We start from the raw sequence: 21976 nt of genomic DNA on the forward strand, positions 1-21976 counted from the left end.
CTCCCTTGCGGGTGGGGACACCTGCCGGGCGTCCCGTTCTGGCTTAACTGGTACCTGTTGACAATCCTCTGCACATCTGCTTTAGGCCTTACACCAAAGGACTCCACTTTGCCACATGAGCACAAGTTTTTTTTGCTCCAAAAAGAAAGCTAAACGAATAAGGCCTAACTGCCTACCTGTTTTTTTGGCCCAGTCCACCCACAGGAAAAACCAGTAACCACCCTCCTTGTGGCAACTAACCCAGGAAACTCTCCGCCTTCCTAATATATCCTTACCCAGGGTGTCCTTCTCCAAGCAGGGGAAAGGCTGGCACTTATTTTATAACCAATAGCCGAATCACCTGCAGATCGCTTTTTGGGCTCTATTAACCCTTTCCTTGGCCGCTAGCGGGGGTTAAAAGCATCCCGCTAGCGGCCAAATAGCGCCGCTATAACAGCGGTAACTCCCCCACCCAAGTTTGAAAGGAGTCTTAGTGTTTACAAGAATGTGAAAGCATGAATGATAACTAAAACTATGTTGGTGCCCGGGACCACGTTCCCGGTAGTGTCTATTCACTACAGTGAACGTAATTATTCAATTCTTTTTAAACCATTATATTGATGGGTATAGTTCCTCTTTAATACTGCTTTTATGCAGAACTAAACCCATCGATTTAACGGTTTCAAAAAACAGTTATATTTCCGAAATGCTGGGAATGCTAACTGTTACATTTGCTTGTACTCTCAAAAAAATTGTCAAACCATCAAATGTCTGGTGTCATAACTGATCACATGTGAAGCACCATAGCAGTTTCAAATCTACCAGAAACGAAGATGGCAGCTTCTTTGGCTGAAAAAGATAGGAGGGTTTAGTTCCACTTTAACTCTACTTTCCCCTGTGTCTTCCTTAATTCCTGGCTATGGGGATAACTAGTGGCCAAAAGGGGAATTGCAATGGGCCATCTCTGTGCGCTACCCTACAAAATCATCCCAGATGTGTTCCTAATCCCCACATTGGTTATATAAGTAGAAGTAGGGTCTTCGAGTTCCCCATGCCACAATTGTTAGCTGGGGAATTAGGTGGACTCCATCTTGAAACACGTTTATAGGTGCAGAAAACTCTGCGAAGGGGACTCTCTAGAACTACTTTTCCTAAATGATGTCACAGGTAGCCTTAGGTCATTCCCTCCTCGGAGCTCCTCAAGGCTGTTTATATTCAATATCCCACCTGCTCTGCAACTGGGACATGGGGAATTCTAGTACTGTGCTCTTCCTTGTATAGCCTGGTTAGAGTTTGGGTTTTGGCATACTCATAAAGCATTGGCTGCTGGCTTGTACATGTAGTATGTGTAACGGCATTGTATTTGCATGTTTCCAACAATCGTGTGTGATTCCTAAGGCAGTGGTTCTCAACCTCAGTCCTCAAATACCCCAACAGGTTTTCCTTTATCTTGCACAGGTGCTTTAAATCAGAGTCAATGGCTTGGTATGTTGGACAGCTAATTTATCTAAGAGAAATTCCCAAAACATGGCCTGTTGGGGGTACTTGAGGACTGAGGTTGAGAACCACTGTCCTAAGGTTCTACTTTTCTTTCCATATGGCAAAAAACAACACTAGTTGGTGAATTAGTTTTTGAACAAATTGGTACTTGCCATGTCTAAGTGCTTGTATGACAGTGACAAGGATATTTCTTTATGGAAGCAACTGATGAAAATGGCTGTGTAATATATCTGTGCTGTATGAATAGAGTACAAAATAATTCCCCTACTGCACTAATGTTTACACCTTTAACCCAACTTATTTTACACAGGCTTCTGTGAGTACAAAGACAAGAATGAACCTGTTGTACTCTTGGTCCATGTCGGTGACAGGGTACAGCGCCTGGCTGGTGTCGTGAAGCTTGATTTCTCAGCGTGTATGAAATGCGAGGTAACATTTCTTAAAGTGATTGTAAAGCTTTTGTTTTTTTTTTTTGTTTTTTTTTAAATAACAAACATGTCATACTTACCTGCTCTGTGCAAGGGTTTTTAACAGGAGGGCCCTGATCCTCCTCTTCTTCGGTCCCCCGGCGGCACACCTGGCTCCTCCTCTTCTCGAGTGCCCCCTCAGAGACCCGCATTCCATGGGGGGGACGCGTGCTGGCACGCTTCCGGGTCCTGCTGCTGCCTCCATTGACACAGACAGCAGGACTCGGCCCCACCCCCCCAGCTCCCGTGTTACTGGGTTTATTTGACAGCAGCGGGAGCCAATGGCTGCTCTGTTATCAATCTATCTAAATCAGAACCCGAGACACCGACTGGAGCTGCTGTGCTCGTCCCCGTCGCTGGAACGATCGGGCTCAGGTAAGAAAAAGGGGGTCTCTGGGGGGGTGCTGCAGCACAAAAGGTTTTTCACCTTAATGCACAGAATGCATTAAGGTGAAAAACCATGTAGGTTTACAACCCCTTTAAAGCAAACTTTTAGTGAGAGCATATACGTGCTGCGATTGCTGGGCTTTGTTTAACCACTATGGACCCGAGAATTTTTTACAATTTTGCTATGGACTTGTTTATTCGGCAATAACTTTGTCATTACTAAAAGAGAAACCGCAGTCTGCTCACATAATTGGTAATAAAAACATCTTTGCCATTCTGAAGCTTCCTTCCAACCACTTTGCATATTATTTTATATATACTGTGATTCTGTACTTGCCAAATATGCTGCAGAAATCTCCCTCCACTGAATCTGGCTGAAACCATTTTAACTATGGGCAGCTGAATCTGCTGCCTGTTCACTTCCTGGATTTACACAGACACACAGAGGCACGCCTCCAGCTCTGCAGCCCTCATTGGCCTCTTATGACTCATCCCCCCTCATTACTGGCAAACTCTCACAAGAGTGAGAGAGAGTGGTGCATGATGTCATAAGCCTAGGCTATTGATCAGACAAGATACATGAGTTGGGCTGTATAAGGTATTTACTGGCAGAAAAAAAAGTTTTACTATCCAAATTAAAAACAAGGGCAGGAGATTTAATAGATGGAAAGATGAAACAATGACTGAAGTTCTGCTTTAATATAACAAGGGAAACATACAATATTGCCAAAAGTAGGCTATCTACAAGGTTTAGGAGTGTGTCTATGGGAACGTTTGACCATTCTTCCAGAAGAGCATTTGTGAGGTCAGGCACTGATGTTGGACAAGAAGGCCTGGCTCACTGTCTCCACTCTAATTCATCCCAAAGGTGTTCTATCGAGTTGAAGTCAGGACTCTGTGCAGGCCAGTCATGTTCCTCCACCCCAAACTCGCTGATCCATGTCTTTATGGACCTTGCTTTGTGCACTTGTGTGCAGTCATGTTGGCACAGGAAGGAGCCATCCTCAAACTGTTCCCACAAAGTTGGGAGCATGAAATTGTCCAAAATGTCTTGGTATGCTGATGCCTTAAGAGTTCCCTTCACTGGAACCAAGGGTCCAAGCCCAACTCCTGAAAAACAAGCCCACATCATAGTCCCCCCTCCACCAAATGATCAAAGTGCTTGTTCTGGAACAAGTATGCAGCAAGTGAAATCAAGACTTATGATCTGCATCCTTGTTCAGGTCATTTATTTAGAATGCACTGATGCCATTGGGTCACTGTGACAGCAAAGCAGCTACCATAATTAAAGCCCAACTTTGAGAAATTTGAAAATCATCCCTTGTGGTGGTACTGCACTCACACTGAAAGGGATAACTGCTCGTTTCATGAAAGAGGAGTAACTCTTTAACTTACCTTATCCTCTGCTCATCCACGCTGTGTTTGTGGACTGTTCCTCAGGACCATCCAATGCAGGGCTATGGACCCTACTTTGGTTTTGATGAGGACAGGACCTTGCACCAACAGAGGAACAGGTCCTTTCTTCCCCTAGAGCTAAATTAACCCTTGCAGTGTGGGCACAGCCCACTGCAATGGATACTTTTCAAGTTTTCTAGAGTTGGGCTTTAAAGAAAGGTCAGCATTTACTACTCGCATTTCTTTTTGCTTGATGAATTCTAATCTGTATTAGTAGTAGTATTTACACCCTTTATTGTCTTATTATGTTTTCAGAACCACAGAAGACAAAAGTATGGTATTGCCCTACTTCCAAGACACGATGAGTAGTGATCATCATGATATCTCCCAATCAAGGATGTCTTATGTAAGTCAACGTATGTTAAAGCGGAACTTCACTGTTTTTTTATACATATATATAAATGTAGTATAATAGAGACGCGGCCTATTGTCTCTATATACAGCAAGCGCTCCAGGAGAGAAATGTGATAAAATTGAAACCGATATATTTATTACTAAGCCAAACTGAATGGCAACAGCTGCTGCCTTAAATCTTTCCTAAATGGTAGAAATCAATAATCAACATGACAGAAAATTCCGATGGACTCGGGCAGTGCTTGTAAAATAGGTTCATACACCATAAATGATCAAATGATAAATTTATCAAATCTATAAGATCAACTAAAAATCCATAAGATAGTATTAAAATAGTATTAATAATAATAGTATGATGACCAACACATTCATTAATTAGAAAACGGATCAAAGAGTCCTTTTGGAAGTAAAACTTCTTTTAGGAGGAAACAGTCTTCAAAAGTAGCCTTTTCAGAAAGGGCAGCTGTTACCAGAAGAAAAAAAGGGGAGTCCAGACACCACACGTGCTCGAATAGAAAGAGGGGGGGGGGTGAGAAACCCCCTCTTTAGACAAACTCTTACCAGACAAGAGATAAATCTAAGCATGTATGTCATCCAGAACGGCCGACATCCAAATCGATGTTCTCTCTCCCTTGTCTGGACCGGGGCTTCACTCAGATCATTCAGTTACATGAGTAATGAAAGAGAGGGGTCGGACATAGTGTAATCTCGTTTAAATACATTTTATTTTATTATAAAACCATAAAAAGAGGGAGTTAGAAGCCCCCCTTCCAGATGTACACTTACGAGAATGTGCAAATCAATAAGCGGTGTTCACTAAAACAATCATCAGACGAAAACCTCAGGTTCCGCAGCGTCTCCTACTGCCCGCAGTGTATACCTTACACGGGGAGCAAAGCTGTCTTTCCCTGGGTTGACTGATGGGTCTGCATACGTTGTGTGGGGTGGAGCCCCCCTTTTTATGGTTTTATAATAAAATAAAATTTATTTAAACGAGATTACACTATGTCCGGCCCCTCTCTTTCATTACTCATGTAATTGAATGATCCGAGTGAACAATTTCCCACAGCAGAGAGAGAACCCTCAGCATCAGTCAGCTCACATATAGGTCTGATACTAATAATGAGGTCTGGCTACCAGGTAAGCCCAACCCCTGAAAAACAACCCCACATCATAACCCCCACTCCACCAAGTTATTTGGACCAGTGCACAAAACAAGGTCCATAAAGACATGGATGAGTGAGTTTGAGGTGGAGGAGCTTGACTGGCCTGCACAGAGTCCTGATCTCAACCCGATAGAACCTTTGGGATGAATTAGAGCAGAGACTGCGAACCAGGCCTTCTCGTCCACATCAGTGCCTGACCACACAAATGCACTTCTGGAAGAATGGTCAAACATTCCCATAGACACACTCCTAAACCTTGTGGACAGCCTTCACAGAAGAGTTGAAGCTGCTATAACTGCAAAGGGTGGGCCAACTCAATATTGAACCCTATGGACTAAGATTGGGGTGCCATTAAAGTTTGTGTGTGTATGTATATATATATATTTATTCATTCATTACAGACATCGGAATCATCTTGTGCCAACAGTTCAAATTGGGCACACCTTGTTAATAGCACTTAGACTAAAACTGGTAAATCTGGCCATTGAGTAAAACTAAATACCAAGAACTGTATTCTTTTTTTTTTCCATTTACAGCCATTGAAGTGACTCTTTCCCTCCAATTAGGAGCAATCTATTCCTTCTATGCCTGGATGGTAATTCAAATTGCAGGAGAGATGAACGAAGATAAGCATGCAATTGCTGATGAGCTTTTGATGCTAAGCCTCCAAATTATGTGCCTTCTTACTGGAGAGGTGAGGTCAATGTTATTGCTTGTGTTTGCACATCTTTAATGAATAAATAATATGTTCAAAAAGAAGCAAAGGCAATTTTTGGGGGCTATACTTCTCTTTTAAATTACAGGAGTATGTCTACTAATGTACCCCTTTGACCCAGTCAGCGAATAGCTTGGCTAATGTCTGCTATCAGCTGTGGGGCGCAGTCATGCCATGGTCAACAAGGATCCTGACAATATTGTTGTGATCCACCCTGGCTGTCTAATTAACAACTGTCTCTGTCTCAGCTGTGCACATCTGAGAGCCATAGACATATGCATCCACCCTCCCTGCAGCAGGACTGTACAGTTATCTATAGGTTCAGTAATTTGTAGAATCTCTTTGGGAAGCTTGACTTTGTAATGACCATAGCAGTTGGTCGGTGTTTATATACTGCCACTAGGTTGCCTCGAGATTGAACTTTGTAGGCAAGCTTGCAAAACTGAAATAATAATGTGGTGTTGGCATGTAATCAGAGGCGGACTGACCATTCGGTCATTAGGACGCCGACCGAGGGCCCGTGGCCAGTAGGGGGCCCGTGAGTCTCTTATCGGATGCTGTGGGTAAATAGAAGAGAGAGAATCGCTCTCTCTTCTCTCATTGGCTCCAGAGAAGCTGAATTTGTGGCGCCAAATCTGAGTCCTGAGCAGGAGAGGAGCTAGCTGGAGGAAGGATGGGAAATGTCAGCGCTGACAATTAGCGCACATTGGACACTGAACTGAGCGAGGGAGGGAGGGGGAGAATGTCGACCCAGGAGCCTGGACATTGTCACTGCTCATATAAGACACTCCTCGGGTCATTGGACAAGTGAGGAGCAGGTAACGAGCATGCAGAGGAATGTCCAGAAAGGAGAAACTCGATCTCCTCCATGCTTGTGTGTGTCAGGCAGTTCCCGAGCCTCCATCTCCCCTCCCCTCCTGGGGGAGAACAGGGCAAGCAGGACAACACAGTAGCGATCATTGCTACCCATAAAGTAGTCACCGGAGCTCCTCCAAGGTAAGATAACAGGACGGATGACAGACTGCATTCTTCTCCTGTGAGTCACGATTGTTCTGCCTTCCACACTGTATAATTCTGTGCTTTAAACTTGTCCTGTACCTCAGCAGGACAGGTCTGGTGAAAGTAAAATTCTTCAATATGTTAAGAATATACTGGGACTTTTCAGGTACTTCATACATAGATGTATTTTCACAAAAGAATTATTTTTGATATATGTGTATGTAAAATATCTCTGTAGCACCTGAAAGTCCCAGTATATTTCTAACATATTCATGAATTTGAGCAATAACAGCAAAGGACGTGGTGCCACAATACAGCCCATCTCCAGGAAACTAAGATAAAGTCCATTCTTGCAGTGTGTGGGGGAGGGGGAAGTAAGGGGGGGCCTCTTTCGCCTACCTGTTTTCATGCACCAGCCAGCTGCATTGCTCTCTTCCTCCACTAAAACCCCCACCTCATCACATACCATAAAGTAACATTAACCCTGTATGGTATGATGAGGGGGGCTGGAGTGTCATCTGCACATGCACCGCCGCCGCTGCGCGAGCAAACCCGTACACGTTCGGTCATTTTCGAACATGCAGGCGCAGCGACATAATGGCACCAGGCGCACTATTTTTAAATGTAAGGCAGCAGTGGCACTTTGTGAGGTCTCAGCAGTGACGTCACCTCTCATCACAGCCTGGTAAGATCCCTCCGCAGCCTCTGACCCCTGTACCATGACCGCAGCCTCTGACCCCTGTACCATGACCGCAGCCTCTGACCCCTGTACCATGTCCGCAACCTCTGACCCCTGTACCATGACCGCAGCCTCTGACCCCTGTACCATGTCCACAACCTCTGACCCCTGTACCATGACCGCAGCCTCTGACCCCTGTACCATGTCCACAACCTCTGACCCCTGTACCATGTCCACAACCTCTGACCCCTGTACCATGACCGCAGCCTCTGACCCCTGTACCATGACCGCAGCCTCTGACCCCTGTACCATGTCCGCAGCCTCTGACCCCTGTACCATGTCCACAACCTCTGACCCCTGTACCATGACCGCAGCCTCTGACCCCTGTACCATGTCCGCAGCCTCTGACCCCTGTACCATGACCGCAGCCTCTGACCCCTGTACCATGACCGCAGCCTCTGACCCCTGTACCATGTCCACAACCTCTGACCCCTGTACCATGACCGCAGCCTCTGACCCCTGTACCATGTCCGCAGCCTCTGACCCCTGTACCATGACCGCAGCCTCTGACCCCTGTACCATGACCGCAGCCTCTGACCCCTGTACCATGTCCGCAGCCTCTGACCCCTGTACCATGACCGCAGCCTCTGACCCCTGTACCATGTCCGCAGCCTCTGACCCCTGTACCATGTCCGCAGCCTCTGACCCCTGTACCATAACCGCAGCCTCTGACCCCTGTACCATGACCGCAGCCTCTGACCCCTGTACCATGTCCGCAGCCTCTGACCCCTGTACCATGTCCACAACCTCTGACCCCTGTACCATGTCCGCAGCCTCTGACCCCTGTACCATGTCCACAACCTCTGACACCTGTACCATGTCCGCAGCCTCTGACCCCTGTACCATGTCCGCAGCCTCTGACCCCTGTACCATGTCCACAACCTCTGACACCTGTACCATGACCGCAGCCTCTGACCCCTGTACCATGTCCGCAGCCTCTGACCCCTGTACCATGACCGCAGCCTCTGACCCCTGTACCATGTCCGCAGCCTCTGACCCCTGTACCATGTCCACAACCTCTGACACCTGTACCATGTCCGCAGCCTCTGACCCCTGTACCATAACCGCAGCCTCTGACCCCTGTACCATGACCGCAGCCTCTGACCCCTGTACCATGTCCGCAGCCTCTGACCCCTGTACCATGTCCACAACCTCTGACCCCTGTACCATGTCCACAACCTCTGACCCCTGTACCATGACCGCAGCCTCTGACCCCTGTACCATGTCCGCAGCCTCTGACCCCTGTACCATGTCCACAACCTCTGACACCTGTACCATGACCGCAGCCTCTGACCCCTGTACCATGTCCGCAGCCTCTGACCCCTGTACCATAACCGCAGCCTCTGACCCCTGTACCATGACCGCAGCCTCTGACCCCTGTACCATGTCCGCAGCCTCTGACCCCTGTACCATGTCCACAACCTCTGACACCTGTACCATGACCGCAGCCTCTGACCCCTGTACCATGTCCGCAGCCTCTGACCCCTGTACCATGACCGCAGCCTCTGACCCCTGTACCATGACCGCAGCCTCTGACCCCTGTACCATGACCGCAGCCTCTGACCCCTGTACCATGTCCGCAGCCTCTGACCCCTGTACCATGACCGCAGCCTCTGACCCCTGTACCATGTCCGCAGCCTCTGACCCCTGTACCATGACCGCAGCCTCTGACCCCTGTACCATGACTGCAGCCTCTGACCCCTGTACCATGACCGCAGCCTCTGACCCCTGTACCATGTCCGCAGCCTCTGACCCCTGTACCATGACCGCAGCCTCTGACCCCTGTACCATGTCCGCAGCCTCTGACCCCTGTACCATGACCGCAGCCTCTGACCCCTGTACCATGTCCGCAGCCTCTGACCCCTGTACCATGTCCACAACCTCTGACCCCTGTACCATGTCCACAACCTCTGACCCCTGTACCATGTCCACAACCTCTGACCCCTGTACCATGTCCACAACCTCTGACCCCTGTACCATGTCCACAACCTCTGACCCCTGTACCATGTCCACAACCTCTGACCCCTGTACCATGACCGCAGCCTCTGACCCCTGTACCATGTCCACAACCTCTGACCCCTGTACCATGTCCACAACCTCTGACCCCTGTACCATGTCCGCAACCTCTGACCCCTGTACCATGTCCGCAGCCTCTGACCCCTGTACCATGTCCGCAGCCTCTGACCCCTGTACCATGTCCGCAGCCTCTGACCCCTGTACCATGTCCGCAGCCTCTGACCCCTGTACCATGTCCGCAGCCTCTGACCCCTGTACCATGTCCGCAGCCTCTGACCCCTGTACCATGTCCGCAGCCTCTGACCCCTGTACCATGTCCGCAGCCTCTGACCCCTGTACCATGTCCGCAGCCTCTGACCCCTGTACCATGTTCGCAGCCTCTGACCCCTGTACCATGTTCGCAGCCTCTGACCCCTGTACCATGTCCGCAGCCTCTGACCCCTGTACCATGACCGCAGCCTCTGCAGTGTGTGTGAATATGTGTATATATGTGTGTATATATGTGTGTGTGTACACATGCGTATGACTTTCTTTACTTCGCTGCTATGGGCTCTAGCCCCAGGATCTCGGTCTTCCCTACTAACAGAATGGCAATTTGACTTGTTTACGTCGGCAGACCACCGTTCTGCCTCTGTTGGAAACGATCATCGGGGCCCGGCGGACATCGGGTCCGCCAGACCGGCTGATTAGCTCTCGGTGTGTCCAATCACAGCGGCAGCAGGTCAAACAGCACGCAGACCCACAAGTGCAGAATCACGTACCTGTACGTGATTCTGCTCACAGGAGACGCAGCCCCGCAGTAAATATACGTGGTTAATGTGAGTTTATTTTTTTTAACTCTTTAAACATTTATTTTGAACATACAGTAGAGAAATTCTGTGACCAATGCATGTAATGTAGCAGTGCAATATATACGTGGGGCTTTGTGAGGGTGAGGCTTGTGTGTGGGTGGGGACAAAGGGGGCCCCATGATCCCCTATTGCCCGGGGGCCCCATGAGTTGTCAGTCCGCCCCTGCATGTAATGACTAAAATGATAACTTCAGGTTAAATGTGCATACTCTGTGTCCTAATATGGATAAACAAAGGACATGGATAGAATTTGCTGAGTGAAGGGCACCATAGGGAGCTTCATAGGTTTATTACATAGTTATCAAAGCGCACTAGGGATTAAAACAGAGAGCTATGGATTTAACCAGATACTTGATTTATATGGCTGTTTAAACCTCATTTACAATTCCCAAGGTGTACTTCCACTTTAAAGGTACTCTTATCTTATTAAAGTGGAATTTTATATACAGATTTAAAAAAGGGCAACCTGGCAGGCTTTTTATTGCAGAAAGGACATAGTGGGGTAGATTTACTAAAGCTGGAGCACTCACAATCTGGTGCAGCTGTGCATGGTAGCCAATCAGCTTCTATCTTCAGCTTGTTCAATTAAGTTTTGGCAATAAAACCTGGAAGCTGATTGGTTCCTATGCAGAAGTGAGCCTGATTTTGCACCCTCCAACTTTAGTAAATAAACCCCAATATGTCTCTTCTGCAATAAAGGGTTCTTTCCTTTTTTGCCACATTCTCAGTGCATTCTACCTTATGTGGTCTGCAGTATATTATCATGATGTCCAGATGCTGAAATGCCAATGAAGAATGGTCAGTGGCTTTTTATAAAACACAGATGTGCTTAGAGGTTATCTCAATGGAAATATCAGTATATGGTTTTCTTAATTTATTCAGGATTACACAGTTGTGAAGAAGCATGGGAAGCCTGGCATGGGCAGTGAAAATCCATCTGCATCAGAAGAATCTTCTACTAGCATAGAAATCCCCAGTTTAAATCTGGAAAACAAGCTCATGGTAGAGAAGCTGGCAGGGATAGCCTATAAAATAAGAAATGAGCTTGAAGAGGTGAGAATATTACTAATATGTTATAAAAATAAAATCTATCATAGCCAATCACTGCTATGATGTAATACACTTACATAATTGTTATTTTCTAAAACTATATCCTTCTTTGATAAACAGTTTTATGAAACATCGGGTTTCCTGGAGAAAACGTGCGAGGGTAAGCGAAACCTATCAAGTTCTAGTACTGTGACACTAACAGTAAATTGAAGGAAATATATGATTGCTTGTGTCCATATTTTCTTTATCATTACGATCAGAACTAAAGAGAAGAAAAAGATTTTGACTAAGATATTTTAATTTTTTTAAAAATTTGAATATAAAAAAGCAGATCATATAGTCTTTTGTCCAGCCTGCAAGAACAACTTGTTTTCATGTGATATTGTTTTTTGTAATTATAGCATTGTAAACATCTTGATGTTTACAGATATCAGTAGCTCAAGCTGAGTGGCTCAACTTAATGATTTGTCAGCACAGTGACCTATCCTTTATGAGATAGCTTAGTATAAAATTTCAACCACATGGGGCACAAACCCAAAAAGAGAGAACTACTGCGTGTCTCTTTGGGGAACCCGTGGTTCTCTGGGAATTATTTGTGTTTGTTAAAGAATATGTGTGTCTAGAAAAACAGATTAAAAACAAATTCAAACAGCAGCAATATGTAAACATGTAAGAATTTTGGGATTACTCGCATTCCCTTTCTAGGGATTTAGGACTCTGGGCAACCCTGATAAAGGTACAGACTACTCCCCAACTCTCTCACTTCTTATCAATTGTTCTGTTTTAGTCCGAGTCACTGGTCCAAAACAAGCATGTAGCAAGCAAACCGTAAAGTCAGAATTTCTGGTGTGTGTGCGCAAGGTTTATGATGGCACCCTACAGACATATTTCTTCATTAAATGTTTCCCTTTAACAGTAGATTTTGATGTCATAAATTAAAATCGGCATTTTATTTATAATGTATATTGAGGCGCGTTAATGTTGATATTTACAATCCCGTTTTTAAAAAGCTTATATTTTTGTATAGGTAACACACAGCCTAAGGATATATCTGAACATCTAACAAACTTATTCAACTTGGTGAACAAGATGACCAAAGACAAAAATCAGATGATCGGAAATACTGTGACTCACACCCTGGAATTTATTTATCTCTTGATTGGAGAGGTGAGCAGATAGGAAAACAAGGTACATTATTTTGTAAAGTATGCATTAATGTTCTGTACTGTTTTTAAAACCACTTTCCTCAGCTGTGTGTAATAAATAAATATATTATATATATACACACACATATATATATATATATATATATATATATATATATATAAATGTATGTGTGTGTATACTATATTTAAAGTACTCACAAGCACTAAGACATTGCATATCAGTTTATTAGCATCTGCCAACATGTGTGATGATGTGCCTTCCTTGCATGCACTTACATCACTTCTGGACTCATCAGGTGCAGCTCCTGACTATGGGATTTGTAATGTACTAAAGCTTGTAAGCACCAATTTTATAGCGCTGCATCAAATGTTTTTTTCTATTTAATGCTAGTAACATTAAAATAATAATTTAAGGCGGCCATAGACAGTTTGAATCCTGCTGAACTGTCCGAGATTCAAACCATGTATGGGCAGGCTGAATGTATCCAAGTTGATCAATCAACTTGGGTACAACCAGCCTCCCGGATTTTATATGCGATTATTGCTAGCGGCTGTTATAGCCGCTAGCAATAATCACTGTGTCCCCCTCTCCCCCACTAGCAGAACACAATGGCACTGCAAGAAGAATTCCCCTGTCAACACTGTGTTGATGGGGGAATCGAGCAAATTCGCTTAGTCTATGACCGGCCTTAGGCTGGCATATAAAGCTTGGTAAAAGAAGTTAATGCTGCTAACTTTGTGTATTTTTTTTACAGTTTTTGTGTAGCGCATAATGTGTTTGGGGGAAAAAGGAGCATGTTAGTTATGTTTGATATGATGTGGGTAGATTCTCCAACCTCTCAGTAGGTCTTGATCCTTCTCTTGGAGAATTCTAAAAGTAAGAAGTAATAGAAGCATGACATGGTCTTGTACTGCACACCATTTATCACTATTGCAATTTTTTTATGAGTGTGCAAAATCTGCATGACATGCTACTTGTTTCATACTATTCTAGGATAATATTGTTGTAAAGAAGGGTGGGAAGCTCACAGGCAACAATCATGCATCTGATGAAGATCGTAACTCAGTGCTATGTGAAAGAAGCAGAGTGAAGATTATCTTGGAATTAGCGAACAAAATAATTAAAATAGTTACTGAAAAGGTGAGCATCTATACACATGCCGGGATTGCACATTGTCTTCTTGTAGAACAGACTGTATAACAAGTGTTTCATGTAACGGCTCTGGAAAAATTTTTTTTTTTTACTTTTGGATTGAGCGAGCAAGCATGGGTTATAAAAACAAAAAAAACCCTGTCAGGTTTTTTATTTTTTATTTTTTTAAGCTATCTGTGTCTCATTGTGCAGATTTCCCTTCACTTCTTATCCCATAGACAGACAGGAAGTGAGCGGAAATCCCTGCAAATTAAAGTGATACTAAACACATACTGTTTCATTTACATTGTCGCTTCACTTACTGTATGTGGATGATGGCACTCAGATTTTTTTTTTTATTAAAATAATTAAAGTACCTTTTTCCTAATCAATATGCAGCTGTCACATGACCCAGATATTTCCCAGCCTGTCTGCAGGGAAATATAAGCAGGAGAAGCTTCTAGTTCCTCTGCTGCTGGTCACATGTTCAAATTAAAAAAAAACTGCCTTTGGAATACAAAGTAAAAATAAATAATAGCAATAAATAGTTTTAAATTGTCGTACAAATATATATTTATTAAATCTTTATTATTTTTTGGCAATAACATGGTGTGGGTGGATTTCTGCCAGTCACAGGTGGTGTCACGGCCCTCCAGCCTGCGTTTTAGAAAAAGAGGGAGGTGAAGCCTTCATCAATCGACATGTAATATACCGCCCCAAAATTTGAGATTTTCCTTTATTTTCACTTTCAATGATAATGATAAACAGGACAAACAGAGAGAGTGAATCTCCTTAACCGGGGGACACAGACAGCAAAAAAAAAAAATGGAGGTGTTCTAATCCATCTAAACTCTATCCAAAACTAAAACAAAAAGTTTTGCCTTTAGTTCTACTTTAACTGCTTTCGGGCCAGCCGCCGCAGTTATACTGTGGCAGGTTGGCTCCCCTGGGCGAAACCATGTAGCTATACGTTGGCTCGTGGGGCCAGGATAGCAGGTGCGCTTGCCCGCTGCACAGCAGGGGTGCTGATGCTCGTGGCCGACGGTCGCGATGACCGCCGGCCACGAGCGATTGTGAGCAGGAGACACAGAACAGGGACGAGTGTATGTGAACACACAATTCCCTGTTCTGTTCTGAAGAGGAGTGACAGATTGTGTGTTCCTATTAGCTAGGAACCACGATCCGTCACTTCCTCTAGTCAGTTTCCTCCCCCTTCAGTTAGAATCACCTCCTAGGGAACATATTCAACCCCTTGATCACCCCCTGGTGTTAACCCCTTCACTGCCAGTGACATTTTTAAAGTATTACGCTTATTGCAATTTTTATTTTACCAAAAATATGTAGAAGAATACATATCGGCCTAAACTGAGGAAAAAAAAAAATTTATATATTTTTGGGGGAATTTATTATAGCAAAAAGTAAAAAATAATGTGTTTTTCCAAAATTGTCGCTATACTTTTGTTTATAGCGCAAAAAAAAATAAAAACCGCAGAGGCGATCAAATACCACCAAAAGAAAGCTCTATTTGTGGGAAAAAAGGACATCAATTTTGTTTAGGTACAACGTCGCACCAGCGCACAATTGTCAGTTAAAGCGACGCAGTGCTGAATCGCAAAAAATGCTCTGGTCAGGAAGAGGGTAAATCTGCATGGGGCTGAAGTGGTTAAGGTAAAGCTGAACTCCAGCCATGCCTTCAGTCTTGTACAGGCTCTTCTCTTGTACTTTAGTCTGCAGCTTCTAATGCACATTGTGCATTAGAAGCTGCAGCAAGTCAGATACAGCCCACTTCATTTCCTGACTAGAGAATATCTAACTTCGTCTAGCTCTTTCCTCCTTATGCATAACTATCCCTGGTCTGCCTATTGTATTCAGTGGATGTCAGTTCTTTCAATAATGGAGGCTCAGTATCATTTGTGGGTATTACCTATTTTTATCGGTTTGAAAATGCAGCCTTCCTAGGAACACACACTCCCTGAGACTGGCACCTGCCCATCAAGGCATTTTGATATTGACATAACTTCTCCCAGGAGCCATGTGATGGCATCTTGGGCCTAAAATAGGGCGTGTAATGAAAACTGAAAGGTTTAATTTAAAAATTCCATTAGGATGTTGTTGACAGGGGGAATGGTGGAACCAGGGGAGGCAAAATTTAAGCAGATGAAACTATCTTTTCAACCTTTCCAACACAGAGGAACCCTTGAAATTTCCAGTCTCAGGAAACGTATCTACAACCCATGATACGTTAGTGTGATGGTCAGTGGGAAGAATGATCCTTACACTTGTGGTAATTGGGAAGAATTACCCCCATACAGATAGCTAAAAAGATCAATGGTGTCAATGGAAATTATCTGAGAGGCAGAATTTGCTCATTGCTCAAGGAAACTCCCCTAGCAACCTTTGGAGGAACCCTGCTTGAGAAACCCTGATATAGATAGTCCATAAAGCATAGATTTTCATAGCCTGACATAAGTACTTACCCTGAAAGCTGTATTTTTAGCTGTTTCTAGCATCTGCACACAATTTCAGATTCAGATACTGTACACTGCAGTTTATGGTCTCATGAATACGGCGACCTGAACATGAATAGAACCAATCCTGTTTATACATATACAAGAACTGGACCACAAGGAAGGGAGAATCAGATTCCTGAAGCTGAACGCAGGTGTTGAATAACTGTTAAAAAAAAAAACCCTTGCCAAAGAATAAAAACTGCATAAAACATATTTTTTTCTATTATAGACAATGGGGTTGGTTTACTAAAGAAGTAGTGCATGTTCACTTTATTTTCACTTGAACTGAATTTTCTATTTGGCTTAGTGAATGAAGTTAAAGATGAGCTCCAGGCTCCTTCAGAAAAAAATAAAAGTCAGCAGCTACAAATACTCTCTATCTGCTGACTGTTAATATTAGGACACTTACGTGTCCAGGAATCCAGCGATCTCGGCACCCCAGATTATTTTTTCCATGGGCTTTTGGGTGCTGCCACCGCCATTGCTTGTAAGGGAAACTGGTCGTGAAGCCTTGCTGCTTCACAGCCGGTTCCCTACTGTGCATGCGTGAAGCGCACTGCGCTTTGTGAATGGCCCATCGGCGGGGGAAGGAGGAGGGGGCCGAGCTTCCGATAGTGGGAGCGGGTACCTCTCAAAACCAGGAGGAGACAGATCTACCCTTTTGGGTGGAGCTCTGCTTTAAGCTGTGCTGACTTTAACCATTTAAAATTCTTTATTTTCCTCTTGCACCTGATTGAGTATTTTTTGCAAAATGCAGTCAACCCCTTATAAATTCTTTTAAAACTGGAGAAAAATGTCTAGCAGTTAAAAGTGAATAATGTGATCTTTTATTTACTATATATCTACTGGTATTATTAACATTGAGCCATATAACAAGAAAAGTGCAGTCTTGTGCTGTAATTCAAAACATTACCCATAGCAACTTGACAAAAAATAATGTTCTTTAGCAAGGAACATACATTCCACATTAATGATTACACCACAAAAATGAGGGCGTACTGTAATTTGCTTCCAGCATTGCTCCTGTTTCTTCTTGCTGGAGGCTGCCATTTTGCTGAAGCCCAGAGCCCCTGAACAGCAGTAAATCATAAAGTGGAACTAAACCCATTGATTTAACGGTTTCAAAAAACTGTTACATTCCAGGATTGCTAACTGTCACATTTGCTTGTTTCCTCAACCAAACTGTCAAACCATCAGATGTCTGGTGTAAAAACTGTTCTCATGTGCAACACCGTGGCAGTTGCAGATTGGCAGTTGGATTTTAAACAGTATAGGCACTTATTTTAAGTCTTATTTACATCTAGCAGGACTTCTTTTTATGACTAAAACTGTTGATTTTTATTCTAGATTACAGTCAAATCTGAAGATGCTGAAGTATATTCCACAATGGAAGCATATTTAAAAGGTTATAGGGAGTTTATTAAGGATGTGACAATGGACCGTGTGCATACACAGGAAACTATTGGTAAGAAGAATTGCGTTACGTGTTTAACCACTTCAATACCGGCGTATAGACATATGACGTTCACAGATGGGATCTCCCATCCTAGGTGGACGTCATATGACGGCCTCGGGTTCCCGGCCGTCTAGGGGGCGTGCACGCTGCGTTGCTCGGGACCAGGTGCTTGTTAACCGGGCCGGACCGTCCTGTCAGATGAGAGGAGTACAGCGGAACACTGATCAGTCTCCTCCACTTGTACGTCCCCGCCCCATACAGTTAGAAGCATTCCCTAGGAAACACAATTAACCCCTTGTGTCCCCCTAGTGGTTAACCCCTTCCCTGCCTGTCACATTTACACAGTAATCAATGCAATTTTATAGCATTGATCGCTGTATAAATGTGAATGGTCCCAAAAATGTGTCAAAAGTGTCCAATGTGTCCGCCATAATGTCGCAGTCACGAAAAAAAATCGCGATCGCCGCTATTACTAGTAAAAAAAATAAATAAATATTTTTTTTTTAAAAATGCCATAAATCTATCCCATATTTTGTAGACGCTATAACTTTTGCGCGAACCAATCAATATACGCTTATTGCGATTTTCTTTTTACCAAAAATATGTAGAAGAATACGTATCGGCCGAAACTGAGGAAAAAAATTAGTTTTTTTTTAAAAAATTGGGATATTTATTATAGCAAAAAGTAAAAAATACTGTGTTTTTTTTTCAAAATTGTCACTCTTCTTTTGTTTATAGCGCAAAAAATAAAAACCGCAGAGGTGATCAAATACCACCAAAAGAAAGCTCTATTTGTGGGAAAAAAAGGACGTCAATTTTGTTTGGGTACAGCGTCGCACGACCACGCAATTGTCGTTTAAAATGCGACAGCGCTGAAAACTAAAAATTGGTCTGGGAAGGAAGGGGGTGAAAATGCCCTGTATTGAACCGGTTAAACTTATAAAAACATGATCCAGAAAACAGTTGTCTCTATCCTTATGGTGTGTAAAGCAAGCTTTTACAAGGCTTTCAGCATGCTTTGTGCAGTTTTCCTGGCGTTTTTTGTAATACTCAGTGTAAAAATAATTCTCAAGTGGTGTATGCCTCTTGAAATATCGCTTTCATTACTTTAATATTTTTAGGCTGGATAGTATAGTTCTTATCATATTTCTGGTGCTGTGGCTCATATACAGAAGCTGTGATTTATATAGCACCAACAGTTTGAGTTGGCACATTACATTATAAAAAGAGACTGTACAATTACAATATAATTCATAACAAGAGAGTTGTGAGGTGCACTGCTCCTGAGAGCTTACAATCCTATAGGGAGGGACAAGTGGAACTAAAGATAATAACTGTGAGGGATGAGCTAATGCAATAATTTAAAGTTCAGTTGTAGTTGTAAAGTTCAGGTAGAGGAGGGATAGGCTTCCCCGAAGAGATTAATTTTCGGGGATCGCCCTATAGTGAAAAGAGTAGGAGACAGATTAGGGTAGAGAGTTCCAGAAGGTGGTAGAATCTCTGGAGAAGTCCTGAAGATGAGAGCTATAGAACAGGAGGTCTTGGGAGGAGTGGAGAGGATGGTTTGGGTTATATATTAAGGCAAGATTGGTGATGTAGCTTTGAAAGATGATAGTATTTTGAATTTAATTTTTTGGACAAGTGGAAACCAGTGGTGGCTGGCATGAAAATATAGATGTGATTAAAAGTAAGGGAAATATCATGTGACATAAAAAAATTGCACAATTTTTTACAGGGTCTTTGCTTCCAGAAAATATTAAATGTTTTGGAGCCTAAAGTGAGTTTTCATGTAAAAAAAATAAAATAAATTTTAGTCGCAAAATGAGAAAGAATGACTTCAAAAGGGTTAAAAGTGCTAATCGGTCAACACACATAAACTTGCCAGAGAAAGGTTAATGAATACAGCGGGTATAATAAGTATTTAACACGTCACCATTTTTCTGGGTAAATATCAGTGGCGGCTGGTGTTTTTTCTGGGGAGGGGCGGAAAACAAACACCCCCCCCCCCGAGTGTCCGGCGCAGAAAAATGGTGACGTGTTTGGTTATTATTTTACCTGCCGTATATAAAGGTAACTATTTTTTGAAGTTTTAATAAATGTAGGTTTTTACTAAAAATGTGCAGTTACACTTGTAATATTACAAATTTTTAACACACACACACAAATGTATGTAAAAAGCTCAACGGCTGAACATTTGCTTACATCTCTTTTATGCATGGAATATTGATATTGATTTTCTTTTTAATAGGCAAATCTCTCATCCAGAATCGTCTTAATGAATCAACCACCACTGTCATCGGCTTGAATTCTGTTAAAAAAGAAAATGTAAACCATCAGTCTGATATTGATGCAAAAATTCCAGAACACACTAAAATCAGTAAAAGAAAGAGTAAGCCTATGAGAATCATATCGAATGAATTTCCTTCACGTAAAAAGAAGGATCTCACAGACCCAACTGTTTATTCTATAAAGCAGCAAGACTCAATTAAAGGACCTGCTCCTGTCAATGACTGTGACCAGGAATACAGTCCTATACAAAGAGCTGATACTCATGTTGCAACAGAGGATTCCAAGCTCGGAAAGGAGGATAGGGGCTTAAATGGAGAATTGGATGCGGTAGATATTACTGAAACCATAAAAAAGGATGACCATAACCTGGCCTATTCGGAACATTCTGAAGCTTGCCAGTCAGAACCTATTCTACACTCAGTAAGAGAAAAGACACACGAATGCACTGCATGTGGCAAATATTTTGCCAAAAAATCCCATCTTCAGTCTCACAGACGAGTTCACTCTGGAATAAGACCGTTCGCCTGTTTGGACTGTGGAAAGCGCTTTACCAGTAACTCTACTCTTGTGGACCACCAGAGGATTCATACAGGAGAAAAGCCATTTGTTTGTTCAGAATGTGGAAGAAGTTTTACTAAGAACTCTAACCTCATTGATCATCAGCGGACTCACACAGGAGAAAGGCCTTTTGCCTGTACAGCCTGTGGGAAGTGCTTTGCCAGGAGCTCCAACCTAGTAGAGCATCATAAGACTCACACAGGAGAAAAGTCCTTTGTGTGCTCTGAATGTGGGAAAGGCTTCTCCAGAAGCTCAACTCTTGCAGAGCACCAGAAGACTCACACGAGAGGAGAGACCTATATCTGCTCAGAATGTGGCCAGTGCTTCACTAAGAACTCCAGTCTGATTAGACACCAGAGTATTCACACCGGTCAGAAGCCATATATATGTACAGTATGTGGAAAAGGCTTCTCCAGTAGCTCCAATCTGGTAAGACATCATATCACGCATACAGGGGAAAAACCATTTGAATGCCCTATATGTGGCAGGACTTTCAACCAGAACTCTAATCTTATTTCCCATCAGAAAACACACAGAATCAAGACTTTTGAAGTAAAATAACTCTCTCCATATTCATTTTCCTGGTTAAACAAATGAACTGGAAATGGTCTGATCTATCAAGATACATTTTTATTATATTTAAACTGCATTTGAATAAAGAGAGCTGATTTAAACAGATCTGGTCACCAGTTCTTTTTTATTATTCAAATTTTTTAAGGTAAAATAGTTCAGTCTTGTATTTAATTAGCTTTTTTCCCCTTTTTTAATTTTAAGCTTTGAAGGAATTTGACACTTCCGGAAGTGTCAGATTCTACTAAATGCTGGCTTTCCCTACTGATATGTTACGACTGCCTGCAAAACCTCCCACTGATACTGACAGCAGGAGTGGCTTGTAGACAACTCTAATGAAAGTCTTGTTATCATGCAGCCCCGAGAGAGTCTCTCTGGAGCTGTCAGGGATGTGTGAAAACCAGTACTTTCATTACAGCTCACCTCTCCCGAAATGGGAGCAGCAATGACAGGAACAGCTTGTACTGTCTGTATCAGCAGTTTTCAGGGGGCCGCAACAACAGGAGTTTCTCGAGAGCTGTGTGTAAGTGGGGCTGGGGTCTTCAGAGGAAAAACCTAATTAAAAACATAAATCAGATTACGCTATTTTTACTTTATTAAATAAGCTTGCAGATTTAA

General features: G+C 43.3%; 1 protein-coding gene across 2 annotated transcripts; it reads left to right on the plus strand.

Moving 5' to 3' along the window:
• Positions 1-1585: 1585 nt before the first annotated feature.
• LOC141131795 (uncharacterized) lies at positions 1586-21466 on the plus strand. Of its 2 annotated transcripts, none has more exons than XM_073619488.1 (9): positions 1586-1908; positions 4044-4134; positions 5875-6002; positions 11510-11680; positions 11798-11837; positions 12705-12844; positions 13838-13984; positions 17833-17950; positions 20190-21466. In XM_073619488.1, the coding sequence occupies exons 3-9, from the start codon at positions 5901-5903 to the stop codon at positions 21347-21349; spliced, it is 1878 nt and encodes a 625-aa protein (XP_073475589.1). In that variant the 5' UTR covers positions 1586-1908; positions 4044-4134; positions 5875-5900; the 3' UTR covers positions 21350-21466. The 2 variants fall into 2 exon arrangements, with proteins under 2 accessions (XP_073475589.1, XP_073475588.1); XM_073619487.1 differs by having other exon boundaries at positions 1589-1908; positions 5845-6002.
• The last annotated feature ends 510 nt before the right edge of the window (positions 21467-21976 follow it).

The sequence above is a fragment of the Aquarana catesbeiana genome, linkage group LG03, assembly GCF_042186555.1.
Source record: "Aquarana catesbeiana isolate 2022-GZ linkage group LG03, ASM4218655v1, whole genome shotgun sequence".
NCBI lineage: Eukaryota > Metazoa > Chordata > Amphibia > Anura > Ranidae > Aquarana > Aquarana catesbeiana.

Excerpts from the sequence above, each read along its gene's own strand:
- LOC141131795 (XM_073619488.1), top strand. The coding sequence starts at position 5,901 with ATGGTAATTCAAATTGCAGGAGAGATGAACGAAGATAAGCATGCAATT. Across the intron at positions 11,838-12,704 it reads CCTGGAGAAAACGTGCGAGG|GTAACACACAGCCTAAGGAT; the intron begins GTAAGCGAAACC and ends ATTTTTGTATAG. Across the intron at positions 12,845-13,837 it reads TTTATCTCTTGATTGGAGAG|GATAATATTGTTGTAAAGAA; the intron begins GTGAGCAGATAG and ends ATACTATTCTAG.